The sequence below is a fragment of the Aphelocoma coerulescens genome, chromosome 2 (assembly GCF_041296385.1).
Source record: "Aphelocoma coerulescens isolate FSJ_1873_10779 chromosome 2, UR_Acoe_1.0, whole genome shotgun sequence".
NCBI lineage: Eukaryota > Metazoa > Chordata > Aves > Passeriformes > Corvidae > Aphelocoma > Aphelocoma coerulescens.
The window spans coordinates 150192430-150206811 of NC_091015.1; the positions used below are offsets into that span (position 1 = coordinate 150192430).

The 14382-nt window shown below is 40.1% G+C and overlaps 1 protein-coding gene across 1 annotated transcript; it reads left to right on the forward strand.

The window, feature by feature from the left end:
- The first annotated feature begins 5569 nt into the window (after positions 1-5569).
- On the forward strand, positions 5570-13132 carry TRHR (thyrotropin releasing hormone receptor). The gene is made up of 2 exons (XM_069005054.1): positions 5570-6548; positions 12668-13132. The coding sequence occupies exons 1-2, from the start codon at positions 5754-5756 to the stop codon at positions 13130-13132; spliced, it is 1260 nt and encodes a 419-aa protein (XP_068861155.1). The 5' UTR covers positions 5570-5753.
- The last annotated feature ends 1250 nt before the right edge of the window (positions 13133-14382 follow it).

Below are 14382 nucleotides of genomic sequence, written 5' to 3' on the forward strand. Positions count from 1 at the left end.
TTAAGAATTATCAAAAATATAGTATCTTAATGAGTGAATTAATATCCTTGTGTTGCATTTCTTCTGAGCATAAAAAGCAGGTATTGTGCTAAATTATGACAAGTCCTTCTACTACAAATTTAAATGAATATCCTGAAATTCTGTCTGGTCATTCATTACTTTATCAAGCAGCTATATTTTTTATCACAAAGCCCTATTCAGAGTCATGGTAGAATTAGTATTTATTCTCCTGTCTTGACAGTCTCTAGAGACACAGATGACAGAAAATTGGTTTTATACAGAAACTAGGAAGTTCTGTCCTTGAAGTAAAACTGTGGGATCTGTGAGATCTGAACTCATAACCACCAGAGACAAGAGCTCTTCTTTGATCTTTTAGGCAGTTATGTTTTTCCTTTGTTTCAAATATTGGATCTCTTGTATAGGCAATTGGTGTTAATGCCTACAACATACGTGTATACTCATAGAATCTGGACCTTAAAGAATGAGATTCCAGCATAACTTGAAAATAATTTTATTTTTATTAAGAATTTGGAATTATAACCTACATTTTCTTCATAATCACAGAAGACTTTCCATGGTGTTTTTTTTTAAATTTTAACCCAAAGTACATATATGAAATAAAGCGGACTTTGATAGTATACATTTTCTTTGAAATCATGCATTATCAAATAGCATTAATAGTTGTGTTTAAAGGATGAAAATATGTAATATAAGCTAGACGAATGCCCAGCTTCTGCTGATACACTTCAGATGAAAGTTTGATTTCACACCAGCTTCTCATTAGCCCTTCGTACTGAGAGTTCCATGGCTTGGGGTCAGATGAGCAGCTCCTGCCAAAGTGTACCACTTTGTGTTTTTTCCTATTGAACTGCACCCCCTCTTTCTTCAGATCACCTTTCTTTGATAATTATGACTTAGCTGATAGTCCCTTAAGAGGCAAAGTTCAAGTGAATACAAATAATTAAGCAATAAAAAAATATCATAAAAGCAGCCTTCCTCACCCATTTTTTATTTCAGTTTTGGGTAATCTTCCTACATTTATTCTGGCAAATTTCCTGCTCCTTCGTAAAGCTCTTGTACACTTTATCTCCACCCAGGCTGATAGAAATTAGTGAAAAAAAAGAGCAGTCCTCTTAAAGTTCTTCCAGCCTCCTTTGCCACATGATCCCACCAGATCTGTATCAACAAACCACAGTATCTAGTGACCTTGTTGACAGGCAAGAGATAAACCAAATTTCCCATGTGAGCCAGCTGATTGCTTAAATCCATTTTTCATACTTTTTGTGACAATTGTGTTTTCAGAATAAGTAAATTAAAGATTCCCTATCACTTGCCTTGAGCCAACACTAGTCCAAGATGAAGACTAAAGAAAAAGGAATATGATACAAAAACCTCACCTGTGAAAAAAGAGTTAGACTCTCGTGGAAATTAAAAGACCTTAAATCAAATAGCATTTGTCAGACATGGTTATGATCTCCAACCCATCATAAGTCCTAAACCACTTAGGCACCTCTTGAAAACCCACCCAGGGCTTCAGCAGTAGTTCAGTGTTCTCCATTGACAGGCAACAGAAAATAAGTTAGGAAGAAGGATCCCTGCCTTGCGTAATGAGATTTATTTCACAGAAATTACGTTTGGTCCCCTTACAATCTTTGCTTACAAAAGGCTTTTCCACATGCAGGCTTCTCTCACAAGCCAAACACTTATCCATGGGTTCACTACATCAGCACAAAACCACAGCTACATGGAACAGCAGGTGTAGGAGAATAAATTCTAGTTGACCACAGTTGGTACAATATTTAACCATGTCAGGCATAAATCTCCCAAACACATTTAGAGCTGATCATACCAGTAGCTAGTAACAAACTTTAAAAGGCCTCCTCTGGATGGCAATAAAGCCATTACTAATAGTGGCTTCTGTTCTCCAAAAAATGCAGCCTTGGAAGCATTTGTACAGCAGTAAGTGCTCTGTGCTCCATCAGAGGCGGATGCAGATTAAAGAATCAAACTTAGCTGTGATTTTTTATGAATTCTGAGTACAGGAGGTAATAGAGTATGAAATTGCCATTTTTTTGGAGTCGTTTATCAAAACAGAAAAGACCCACTGGGGAAGTGATCTGAGTTAGAGAAACAGAATTAAGATTAATTTATAACTAGTGGAGTAAACTGTTTATAACGATTCAGTGTTCCATCTCAGCATGCATTTAACGTTATCAGACAGTTTGTTATGGGTTTGTTGTGACTCAAGTGAGCAGAGACACATTTTAGTTGAGACAAATGAGAAAAAAAATTGGACAAGAAGTTTTTGTTGGCTAAGTGTATGTAGCACAGGTGGTGTCAACATGATGCCTTCCCCTCTCCCTCCTACCCCAACAGTTGTACTAACAGAAATGCATTGGCAAAAGTGAGCACATTTCTGGGGCTTGTTTTTCTCCTTGTTGTTGACTTGCAAACTGTCTGTCCTCATTTCTACCTGCAATGTCAACTGATGCTGGACCAACAGGTACAGGTATAAAATAGAGTAACAGATATGCAGTAAAAGTTTCACAGTGATCTCTGGTTCATCTGCTGTCAAAATTTCCCTGGCACAGCTGTTGGTCCTGCATGTATTCATGCTGAACTGCCTTTGAAACTAGCCAGCATATTTTGAGAATTGCATTAACACAGCATCAGCTGGGAGAAAAGATTGGCCTTTTACTGATTCTGAGATCCAGTATCTGATCTCTGACTGATAATCATGTTGAAAGGATAATTTGAATGTATTGGGCAAAGTGCATCATGTGATGTTTCAGTGAAATCCACAGCACCAGATGCTCTAATTACACAAAATATATATTTCCAGTCTTGAAATTCCTTCTGCAATTACTGCAGGTTTTACAGAAACATTGTAGGTTGTGGAAGTACTTTATTAAAAGAAAAGGGAAATGCTTCATATAGGATGTTAATACTGATAGTATTTTCATAAAATACTTTGATAAAATACTTACTTAAAATACTTTGATAAAATACTTACTTTTTGATAAAATACTTAGAATTTTGATTTTGATAAAATCCTCTGAATGCCTACTGTAGATATACTTCCCTATAGCCATACAGTTACAGCTCTATACCTTTTTCACTACCAGAATGCAACACTTGATAAAAGGTCATAAAAAGTGACCAAGACAAGACGGATTATCCTATCTCTGACAGAGAGCAGTAGCAGATGCAGAGGAATGAGGCAAGCATCAGATAATATATGTCTTGCACATCTTCCAGAGCTCCAGTATTTACTTCAAAGTCCTGGCCTTTTAAATATTCCACAGCTTCTCTGCATGTCGTGTTCTCAGCCATTGCCTCCTGCACTGCAAACACATGCTCTCAGACGTGGTAATTCTCAGCCCGAATCAGACCATGCACATTGCCTACATAAGTTACCAGGATACACAGAAACATGAGCAACAAGACTTCTACATAAGTTACCAGGATACACAGAAACATGAGCAACAAGACTTCATGGTGTGTCAGTGTGGCAGAAAGGCATCAGTCACCCCCTTAAAGAGAAATCAGTCTGTGGAGGTGCCAAAAACTTTTGATTCATCTGAGGTCCCTGAGGATTGAGAAGTTTATCCACTGGGCCATCTCACTCAGTTTGCTGGTATGAACTTCGATTCATTGCTCTGCTGGGTTTTATCCCTGCTGGGGCCGTGAGTGCTGGCACTGACTCTGGTCTCTCAGTCCTGGACTCCCTCATGGTGCATTTTATGCTGTGGGCTTGAACATCTGGGGCTGCCCCCACTACAGTCACACAGCTTTGAAAGCATGGATTCCTAAGGGGAAACCCGTCCACTTTGAAGGACAAATATTGTGGAGTATAAAGGGCTGGAAGGAATCTTTTTTATGACACCCAGGCATTATGCTCATGCTGACCTTCTTCCTCTTTAAGAAGATCTGCAGACGGTATGAAGGACAATCGAGATTATATGTTTCTGCTGATAAACTGTTGGTCAAGTAATCAGCAACCTTCATTTTCCCAAAGCCCACTGCAATACCACTGACAAAGCAATCTAATTCTTTTCACCCCTGTTTCTTAATCTATTAAATACGAAAAATTATATTTGCTTTACTTCATTAAGTATTTTTCTATCTACAGATAAAAAGTATGTGATCACAACAGAAATGTGAAAAGGCAGATGGAAAATAAATTACTGGAAAACTCAACTAAGTGGCTTCAAACTTTTGGAATTGTTTGAGTCTGATTTCCAGCTCTGATTCAGGTGATACCCTCTTTTTGTCACCACTTGTTGTTTAAGTCTACTTAAAATCCTAGTTTTGCAAACATCATCCCCTGTGCTGGTGCTAAGCACTACAGTCTGTTTCGAAATCCAAGATGCCTTTCCTCAGTTGTGCAACAATTTATTTTGTTGGACTCTTCCCGAGCAAAGAACAAAAACAATTGCCCTAAATGCAGAAAACTAAGGGATTTAAAGACAAATTTGCTGTTCAAACTTTTAACACAACAGTATAAGGGGAAATGATGGGCTGAGGGACTGTGATGGGGAGTTGACAAGGGCACTTTCAGAGAGCCTTACTGAAGGGTTTGCTATTGTTTCTCTCACTAAGGTGTTTAGATTGCCAGCAAGCGAGACAGGAAAGCACAGTGCCCAGGCGGAGCCGGGCTACTGAATTGGTAGGGTTTCATCTGTGCTGCTCAAAACAGTTATTTCCACCAGTCTTTGATTTGTCTGTGGTTTTACACAACCTGACTGACCATGGAGAAGTTTATTCAACCAGAGGAGAATCTACATTGAGGAAAGAGTGGTAGATTAGTGACATTGTGTGTGTTGTGTGCATGCACACATATGCACACGTGTGTGACTTGTTAAGAAGCAATTTGTGCTGTGATCATTTGTGATCATATTGTTGCTCTGCTGCAATTCAAAAAACAGCTGAAAAGGGCTCAGGAGTGATGACAGCTGTAGCAATAGAGGTTTTGAAGAGAATTTTCTCTTAAGTAGAAAAAACCTACATTTTTTCTTGCTGTTTTCAAAAGCTGGGATGCATTTCTTTTTGTAAAGCCCTGAAGGGACTACTACAGCTCCTTGCAAAGCAGGAGGCAAGCGTAAATCGCCGTTACTTTCACATGGACGTGGACATGCGGGCAATCAGAATTTTAAAAAATCACTGTAATTTTGTTGCCAGTCATCTCTCCTTTGTTTGCCAGCGTGGGTCAATATGATCAATACTGTCATGATAGCTGTCTGAGAGCAGAGAGCGAGAGCAGGGCGAAGCAGGAAAACTTCACAAGCCCCTCTCCTTTCGCCCCCGGCTCTGTCTCCACCCTCGGCGCGCCGTGGCTCCTCCTGGCAAGCGGTGCGGCTGGAGGCTGCCGGACGGGATCGGCTCAGCCCGGGCCGTGCTCCGCAGCCGCGCTGCAGGAGGGCTCTGCTCTCCCCGCCGCTGCAGGCAGGAAACTCCCGCCTCCGCAGCCTGGGTTTTCATGGATGCCTCAAACCAGCTGTGAGAGAACAGCCTTTTAGCCTGTGCAAGTGAGCTGGGATCTTAGAGACAGTTGAATTTACAAGGACTGAAAGTCCAGGTGCTGCTTTAGGGGAAGTGGAGGACGGTACAGGAATGGGACTGTGAGTACATGGAGAACGTGCTCTGGGGCTGCAGCTCACCCACACTCAGCTCCACTGACCCTTTTGCAGGGGACCATGGGGAACAGGTGCTGAGGTCGAGTGCTGGGCAGAAGCAGTAGTGGCCTGGTGAAGATGGAGAATGGCACAGGAGATGAGCAGAACCAGACTGGGCTGCCACTATCAAGCCAGGAGCTCATTACAGCTGAATACCAAGTGGTTACCATCCTCTTGGTCCTCCTCATCTGCGGGCTGGGCATCGTGGGCAACATCATGGTGGTTTTGGTGGTCCTCAGAACCAAGCACATGAGAACTCCCACTAACTGCTATCTGGTGAGTCTGGCCGTGGCAGATCTCATGGTGCTTGTGGCTGCAGGACTACCCAACATCACAGAGAGTCTGTATGGATCCTGGGTGTATGGCTACATTGGGTGTCTCTGCATCACTTATCTCCAGTACCTGGGAATCAATGCATCTTCTTTTTCCATTGCTGCCTTCACCATTGAGAGGTACATAGCCATCTGCCACCCAATCAAAGCTCAATTCCTATGCACTTTTTCAAGAGCCAAAAAGATCATTATTTTTGTTTGGGCTTTCACCTCCATATACTGTATGCTCTGGTTTTTCTTGCTAGACCTTAATACAGTAGCCTACAAAGAGACTACTGTTGTGTCCTGTGGCTACAAGGTGTCCAGGAGTTATTACTCTCCTATCTACATGATGGACTTCGGTATATTTTATGTTGTGCCAATGGTATTGGCAACTGTCCTCTATGGCCTGATTGCTAGAATACTGTTTCTGAACCCCATCCCTTCAGATTCAAAAGAAAACTCTAAGACCTGGAGGAATGTTATGGCTCACCAAAACAAGCCTGTGAATTCCAAGATGACTAACAGGAGTTTCAATAGCACTATTGCTTCTCGAAAGCAGGTAGGAACAACTATTTGAAATGGCTTTCTGAATTCTAAACTACTTGTTCCAAAGCTCACTTGTCTGAAGCTGTGGAAAGAGGTAAAATAAATTCTTCCTTTTTTCTAAGTAGTCAATTTTAAATTCTGTGATACACATATGCACATATAAATATGTGTATTTTCTTGACTATACATTATTACACACTGCAAGGACCGTTAAAAAAAACAGTATTTTTTTCTCTATCAAAATGCAATTAGGAAGTATCAATTATGAATGAAACATTTTTAACTATAGTTTCTTTATTTTACAGCCTATCAGTAATCTTGCCAAATATAAAAAGTGACTCTTGACTTACTTTTGAGATCTGAAGAGAAGGAAGTAGCCTGGGAATTTGGGAGACTTGGGGTTGAGTCCCAGCTACGGCACTATGTCACTCAGCAAATGCAGTCAAGTTGTAAATTTTCCTGTCTCTAACTCTCCTGTGAAAAGTCTGTTTAAGGAAGTCTGTGCATAAATTGCTTTGTAAATGCTAAATATCTTTATTACTCTGTCTCTTGTAAAATATTTTTATGTATTGATGGCTCAAAACTGAGGCACAAGTTTGACTAGCTTCTTCTTATATTGTTGAATATGTGTGCTGCTGTGTGTAATGATACCAGTAGAATAGAGTTAGTGGATTAATTGCTGGCTATTTGCAGTAAACCACACAGCACACAGCAGGCAGCACAGCCGGTGCAGTGATGGGAAATACAGGGCGCATCCTTTGCAGCTGGCTCTGGGGATATTCTTCGTATTCTTTATATTCTTATCTTGCATCAACTGCTACTGTTCATGGGATGGACCATGTTCTCTTATTACAGAGATGGCACAGACCTCAAAAGTTAACTGAGCTGTCTTCTAGAGCACCGAGCCCTCAGAGAGCACTAGAGCTCTGCTTGGAAACACACAACAGAAATACATGGGCTAGCTTATACTTAAGTATGTAGCAAATTATAGTTAATAGTCAGGAAATGTTTGTTTTTCTTTGTCCATTAATTAGTAGAAAAAGATAATCTGCTCTTCAAGTTCTTAATATCACTCTATGCTTGATTACATGTGCTTAGTGTTGTGAAAAACAGAAAAATCTTGTCCATTGAACACTGATGAATATGGACACTGTTATATTACAAAACCAAAAAGTGATTATAATGTGATATCTTTTATTTCTTGTAAAGACAGCAAGACTTTTCCTAAAAGTCTAAGTAACCTGATGGATTAAAGTAGTGTCATTATAAGTAAAGCTAGAATTTGCATATAGTACAACACAGGAAGCAAAGCAAGAATAGCGGGGCATCATTAGTAATATTTTTTTGTATAATAGCAGCATGCAAAGGATAGCAGTGGTGTAAAATGAGAAAAAACAAGTACATATGCAAAAAAATCTAGAATCTCAACAGTTAGTAAGACACAGAAGGGAAAATTTCTTGCCACACTGACAAGGACATCTATAGCTGACAATACAGTCTGGCCTGAGAGTGAGTGCTGCTGAAATGTGAGACTGTCTGTGTGTCCTCTCAGAACTGTGTTTACATTACAGGGATTGAGTAGTGTACAATATCCAGCATGTGATCTGTAGAAAAAGTGACTGAAAATGTGGTGTATATTTCCTACTTCTGTAGAAGTTCTCATATTTATCCAAGAACATTTCTATAAAATTAAATTTATGCATGTTTCTCTAGGGGGGTTGGCTCCTGCTGAGAATGGGGGAGAAAATGGGAAGTACTCTTATTCTTCATGATCCAAGATAAGGACAGGCAGACAAACTATCAGTTATTGTCATGGGCAGTGCAGACTCGACTTGGGGAAAATTATTATTGCCAATTTATTGCCTGTTGCTATAGCCACAAGTTACACTCAGTCCCTTCCCTGTGGCAACCAGCAGCATGGGGCCAGAGAGTGTTGCAGTCAGGTTGCAGAGGTTGGTCTCTTGTCACTCCTTCCTTCTCACCCTTTTCCTCTGTTTCAGTGTGGGTCCTGCAGCCCACAGATCCCAGAACTTTTTTCTTGTCCATTCATAATATGAATACTGAATTGCATATTTGCATGGAGGTTTCATACTTTCCCAAAAGGAATTCCTACTTTTCTCAGATATCAAGGGGACTGACAAAAATAAATGCAGCCTTACACAGCAAACATATTGGTTTATACTTGAGATGGAATCCAGCTCACTTAACAGTATGTGTATCTCACAAAGTTAGTAGATCAGTCCAATCAAATCATCTAAGGTCATAATGGCCATCATGGTCAGTTATAACAGGTAGATTTCCCTCTAGAGAAAGTCCTCTCAGACAGTGGTGCAGTCTGTGATGACCTGCTCACCAGAGAAATCCATCTGTTCTCTCACAGCAGAGCAAGCACAGATTAGAATCTGCAGTGCAAGATAAGTTTTGCATGGCTTACATGAAATCCTCAATCTTATCACCTGGCTTCACTTGTGGTGTTAATATATCAAGACCTTAATAGTTCTATTTATTTAATCTTCCTCATTGCACAACTTCTTTTTGATTACGAAATCATGGACTGGGATATAGAGTCTCTGTGTGTTGCAATGAACACCACCAGGCACAAGAAGAAAGACGTTATTACATAGCTTTAAAACACCAGAATGACTATTGCTTTTACCTATCAGTGTAAGAAAGATTAGTATTCAAAGGGGAAGGAAGCAAATACTAGACTGTTTGTACCAGGATAATGAAAGCATTTAATAAAAACATGTCCTTAGAATGACAAGCTTTTGGACAAGAAAGGAAAAGGAGAATACTAGTTCAGAATTAAAATATTGGGACACTGTTCAGTAAAATATATTTTAAATACATTTTAGAACATCCTCAGGAATAAAAAGATAGGGCTTGAAGAATATTTATATGCAGCCAGGACCATATTCAATCTCAAGCACTTTGTTATCATTCAAACTACACTTGAAATTTGGACTAAGCTGAAATTGCTCAAAGTCTTTTTATTGTGTTTTCAACCTCCCTAACTAATTTGTACCCTGAGCATAGGACATACAGTGCACATCCACCAGAAAAGAGCAATCAGTGTATGCTTGCCTTCACCCGAGCAGTGAATTGAGGATGTAGTGCTGCTGCTTTCAAGGAGCTTTGGTATGTGCTTACAGGTAATAAAAAGCATGTTCTTTTAAAATCTGTCCTCTTAGCACTCCACTGATGTCAAATAACTAGCCTCCTCCCAAATGATGTTTAGTTCTGTTTCATATGAAGTGATTTGAAGAAGGATATGGCATTTTACTTAAAGAGGACCAAACTTTCCTCTATACTATTTATGTGCAGCAATAAAGTCTTTTGGTGTCGATAAGAAAGCAGCTTTGGCCTCAGTCATATGTTTAGATGCTAGGTTCACCTATAAAGCAAATTCAGGTGAATTTGTGTCAGAAGCCCTGAGTGGTGCCTCAGCCTGCAGTGGGGTGAAACAACCACACCTGGTCAGATGGATCAGGAAATTTTTGCCTAGCAATAGAGATCTTGTGAGAGGTTTGTTATTTTTGGCAGCTTTGGAAGGATATGTACTGAAGACAGTTTAGAATTATAGTGAATTCTCCTCATTGTCCTGCACTGACTGAGCTACCATGAGATGCCATCAAAGAGGTGACATCCACGGGTTCTGGCTCTTCTCTTGCACTGAATGTAGACTCTGTGGCAGCATATGACTTGGTTCATTGCCCTGAGCAAAACGAAAACCAGCTCTACAGAGTGCTTAGTTTTCGGCAGTAGAAGCTTGTGATAGACAGAAAATGCTCATCGAGATGCCAATATACACAAATTCAGCTAATAATTTGCACACTACATACATATATATTTTATATATATATTATGTGTATATATATGTGTATATATATACATAATATGTATATGCATATATAATATATATATTATGTGTATATATATGTACATATATATATACACATATACATATATATACAATAATATATTATATATATATACACATATATATGATATATTTTATATATATATATATATATATATATATATTTGAGGTATATGGGATACAGTCACTTGAGGAGTAACAGTCTTTTTTCTATTGCTGTACAGAGTTGTGTGACTCTGAATTACCACCCCTCCCGGACAGAAAGAATAATTTACTTCTAGTCCAGGTTCAAGCTGATAGCTGCAACACTGCAAATGATCCTCTGAGCAATTTTTCCTGAAAGACATGCTCAGCAGAAATGGAAATTGCCAGTGACTGGTACATACCATAAAAGAGTGCCTTGCTGAGCTTCTGGTAGCAAGCTGTCCTGGTGCCTGTGTAGGCTATTATGCACTGAGTGCCTGAGCTGGTGGAATACATCTGTTGGTTTGGCTCTGTCCCACTGTTCATCCAGGCTCCACAACTGGTAGCTTTCTCTCTTTAAATGTGGATTATTTTCTACAGTGAGTGATTGTTCTCCACTGAATGGATTTGCTCAGTTTGGAGGCACAGGCTGGAGCTGAACTGGCAGGATCAGAGGCAGAGGTGAGGAGTCCTGAGTCTTCCTGAGTCAGAGTGGGTCAGTACTAGATCAACTCTCTCTGTGCCACCATTTTCACAGAAATGGCCCTTTTAGGAGTGGTTTGGAGATAAGGAGAGATCATCCTTTGAGTTACCTGGAACATTCACATTTGTATTTTGCTTTATTACAATGACTGTGCACAAAAAATTATAAAAAACCAGTCTAGAAGTCATAATGAAATGTATCGATCTAGTGACAGGAGATAGTATTTCTCAGTCTTATTTTTTACTTCTACTGAACAGAGCTGTAGAGAAATCAAAAGCAAGGGTGAGGGGAAGAGAATTATCTGATAAAATTGCAGCCTTTGAATAGGTACATTTAAAGACAGATAAATAGATAAAGATACATCAATTTGCAGAGTAACTTTGATCTTCATCACATTCTTTATTATAATACCTATAACAAAATCAACAATTGGCTTAAAAGTGTGTCTTTCTAGATAGATAGGAGAAAATACATTCATTAGGCAATACAATGGCAGGTTTCTATATAATGAGCTTATCTGAAGACATGAGAATGATATACTCTCTCATAAATTCAAACTAAAACCCACTTCTAAAACCTAGCATGTGTTTGTGAGTGACCTTAGTGGAGTTATCACCTCTTGAAACTCTTATCAATCTATGATCAAAAGAAGCAGTTGTAGCTCACCAAAATATGTGCCAATGCTTTCCATTTCACACAGTTAACCAGGTAATCTCCTGTCTTCCATGAGGCTGTGCCACCATATCATCCCACGTCACATTTCCCTGTACTTTCTACTTTATTTATTACCATCTTTCAAACCTTCTTTAATGTAGAGACTACTGGATATTGTCTATACTAGAATTAAATTATTTACAAAAGAAAGACTCTTTTCAAAGTTGGTTTCAATAATTTTTTATTATTTCTTATTCACTTCATTTCAGCTATCCTGGGTATTCCCAAAGGTTGTTCTTTTCTTTTCTTTTTTCAAAACAAAATTACGCAATAAAGTTCTTATAACAATCAAGTTTTATTGATAATCCTTTTTTTCCTGGCTCTGTAAACTTTGTTTGACTTTTCAGAGTAAACATCACATAATGAAGATCTAATTAAACATTGAGAATTTGAGGAATATTAATTAATCTAATTGTTCTCTTTTTTTCCTTATTTTCAGCTTTGGGAAATTGTTTTAGGCTGACTGTTAAACCAGATAACCTAAAAAGGCTTCAATTACTCTACGGGCTATACTAATCTAAAGGAAGAGATCTTATGCGGTTGTAAAAAAATTATTTTAGATCCTTTTTTTCCCATTTGAATCAACACCCCCTTCCAGCATGAGAAGTGAAAAAGTCTAAGGTCTACAACAGCTTACTGGGGTATCATCTGGAAAGAGTAATTTAACAAAAACTAGGACGAATTTGGAGCCAAGGTATTTTGTACTTCCTACTGTAGAAAACCTTTCTGAATCAAATATTCATCAGAAATTCCTACTGAAGGATCTGTCCATAGTTTTGGTTTGGCCCTAGAGGTGTAAGAATGCACCTGTTCATTCCAAGAGGAGTATTAACCTTCTGCCCCTCTTCTGTCTCCCGCTGTGTTCCCTCAGGTTACCAAGATGCTGGCTGTGGTTGTGATCCTATTTGCATTCCTATGGATGCCCTACCGCACCCTGGTTGTGGTCAATTCCTTTCTCTCCAGACCCTTCCAAGAAAACTGGTTCCTGCTATTTTGCAGAATCTGTATTTATTTAAATAGTGCCATCAATCCTGTAATTTATAATCTCATGTCCCAGAAATTCAGAGCAGCCTTCAGGAAACTCTGCAACTACCAGCAGAAACAGGAGAAGAAACCTGCCAGTTACAGCATGGCCCTAAATTATAACGTCATCAAGGATTCTGATCACTTCAGCACTGAGCTAGAAGATATTAGCAATACCTACCTGTCCTCTGCAAAATTGTCCATTGGTGATACATGTTTGTCATCCAAGGTAATAGTCAATACATTTCAGTGTCTGCTGTGGAGCCCTCCAGAACCAGAGCATGTTGCTGGGCATGGGGATGTGCTGGGGTAGCTTTCAGCCGGGGCAGCACCCCAGAGGGCCAGGAGAGGCTGACAGTGACAGGCCATGCACCAAACAGGGCATGGCAGGGAGGGACAACTGCCCAGCTCTGGAAAGGAATGTGTTCAAAGTGCCTTGTGCCGAGCATGATGGGACTTGGAGGATCTGAAGCATGGAGAAGGATGGGGAGAAAAAATTAGATTAAGCCTTCCTTCTGAGAAACAGAGGGCTCTAGTGGAGCATCAGAACGTGGCGCTCAGGCATGATGCCTCACGTACACATCTGGCAGGAGGGTGATGTTGGTGTCTCAGCTCAGTGATTCCTCTGGGCATGCTCTGGCTGGCTGCAGGGAGGGCAATGGGTCATTTTCTTATGCCTTCCCCCTGACTCCAGCTGGGGGTTAACCAGCCCAGTGTCACCACACAGCTGGCGCTAAGGAGAGGCTCTCTCACACACTGGTGCTCTGATTCTGAGACTGCTGAAAGCACCCTGCATTTCTGTGCTGCCTGCAAGCATCCCTGTGTGTAGTACACCTCTTTGACCCAGTTCTCTTGATGATGCGCATTACTGTTTTCATGATGCTTTTTTCACAAAATGCTACCTAAATGCTGTTTGTAAACCCATGCATTTTAGATCTTAAAAATACAAAGAGGCTTAGTTTTCATTTGCTTTTGCAGATGGGATGAGTGTAAAATATTTTTTTCTCAGTTTGCTTCTTCTCTCCTCATTTTCAGGCCTGAGGCCCACCTTGTTCTGAGTACGCAGCCATATAAGACGTTTGGATGCTCTGTTCCCACCAACTTGTATGAATTGCACAGACATTTCTGCTCACAGAATTGCAGAAGCTGCCATAAATCTTTACATACCTGCCTCTGCCCTACAAGAAAATGCAGCGTATTGGGGAGTGAAAAGAGTGTATTATTGAGGATAACTGAATGAAGTAATTAACACAACCTAACTCTAGGCAGGTGAGGTGGCTTCAGTAGAATACCTAAATCCTTCTTCCCATTAACTGGCAGAAGAGTGGTCTGTGATCGCAGAATGAGCAAGGCTTGCCAGGACATATCCATGGGCTTAGAGCAGGGCAGTGGATGATACTCCCAGTGGACGTGAGAGAGAAGGAGAGGAGCTGCTCTAATTGTGGCTGCGCTGGCCAGTACCTGGGGGACCTGTCCAACAGCCAAAACTGCTGCTGATAGCAGTAATTACTGGCCAGTAACTCCCTCATCCCCCATCAGTGCAAATCTCATTGCAGCCATCGT

Excerpts from the sequence above, each read along its gene's own strand:
- TRHR (XM_069005054.1), top strand. The coding sequence starts at position 5,754 with ATGGAGAATGGCACAGGAGATGAGCAGAACCAGACTGGGCTGCCACTA. Across the intron at positions 6,549-12,667 it reads CTATTGCTTCTCGAAAGCAG|GTTACCAAGATGCTGGCTGT; the intron begins GTAGGAACAACT and ends GTGTTCCCTCAG.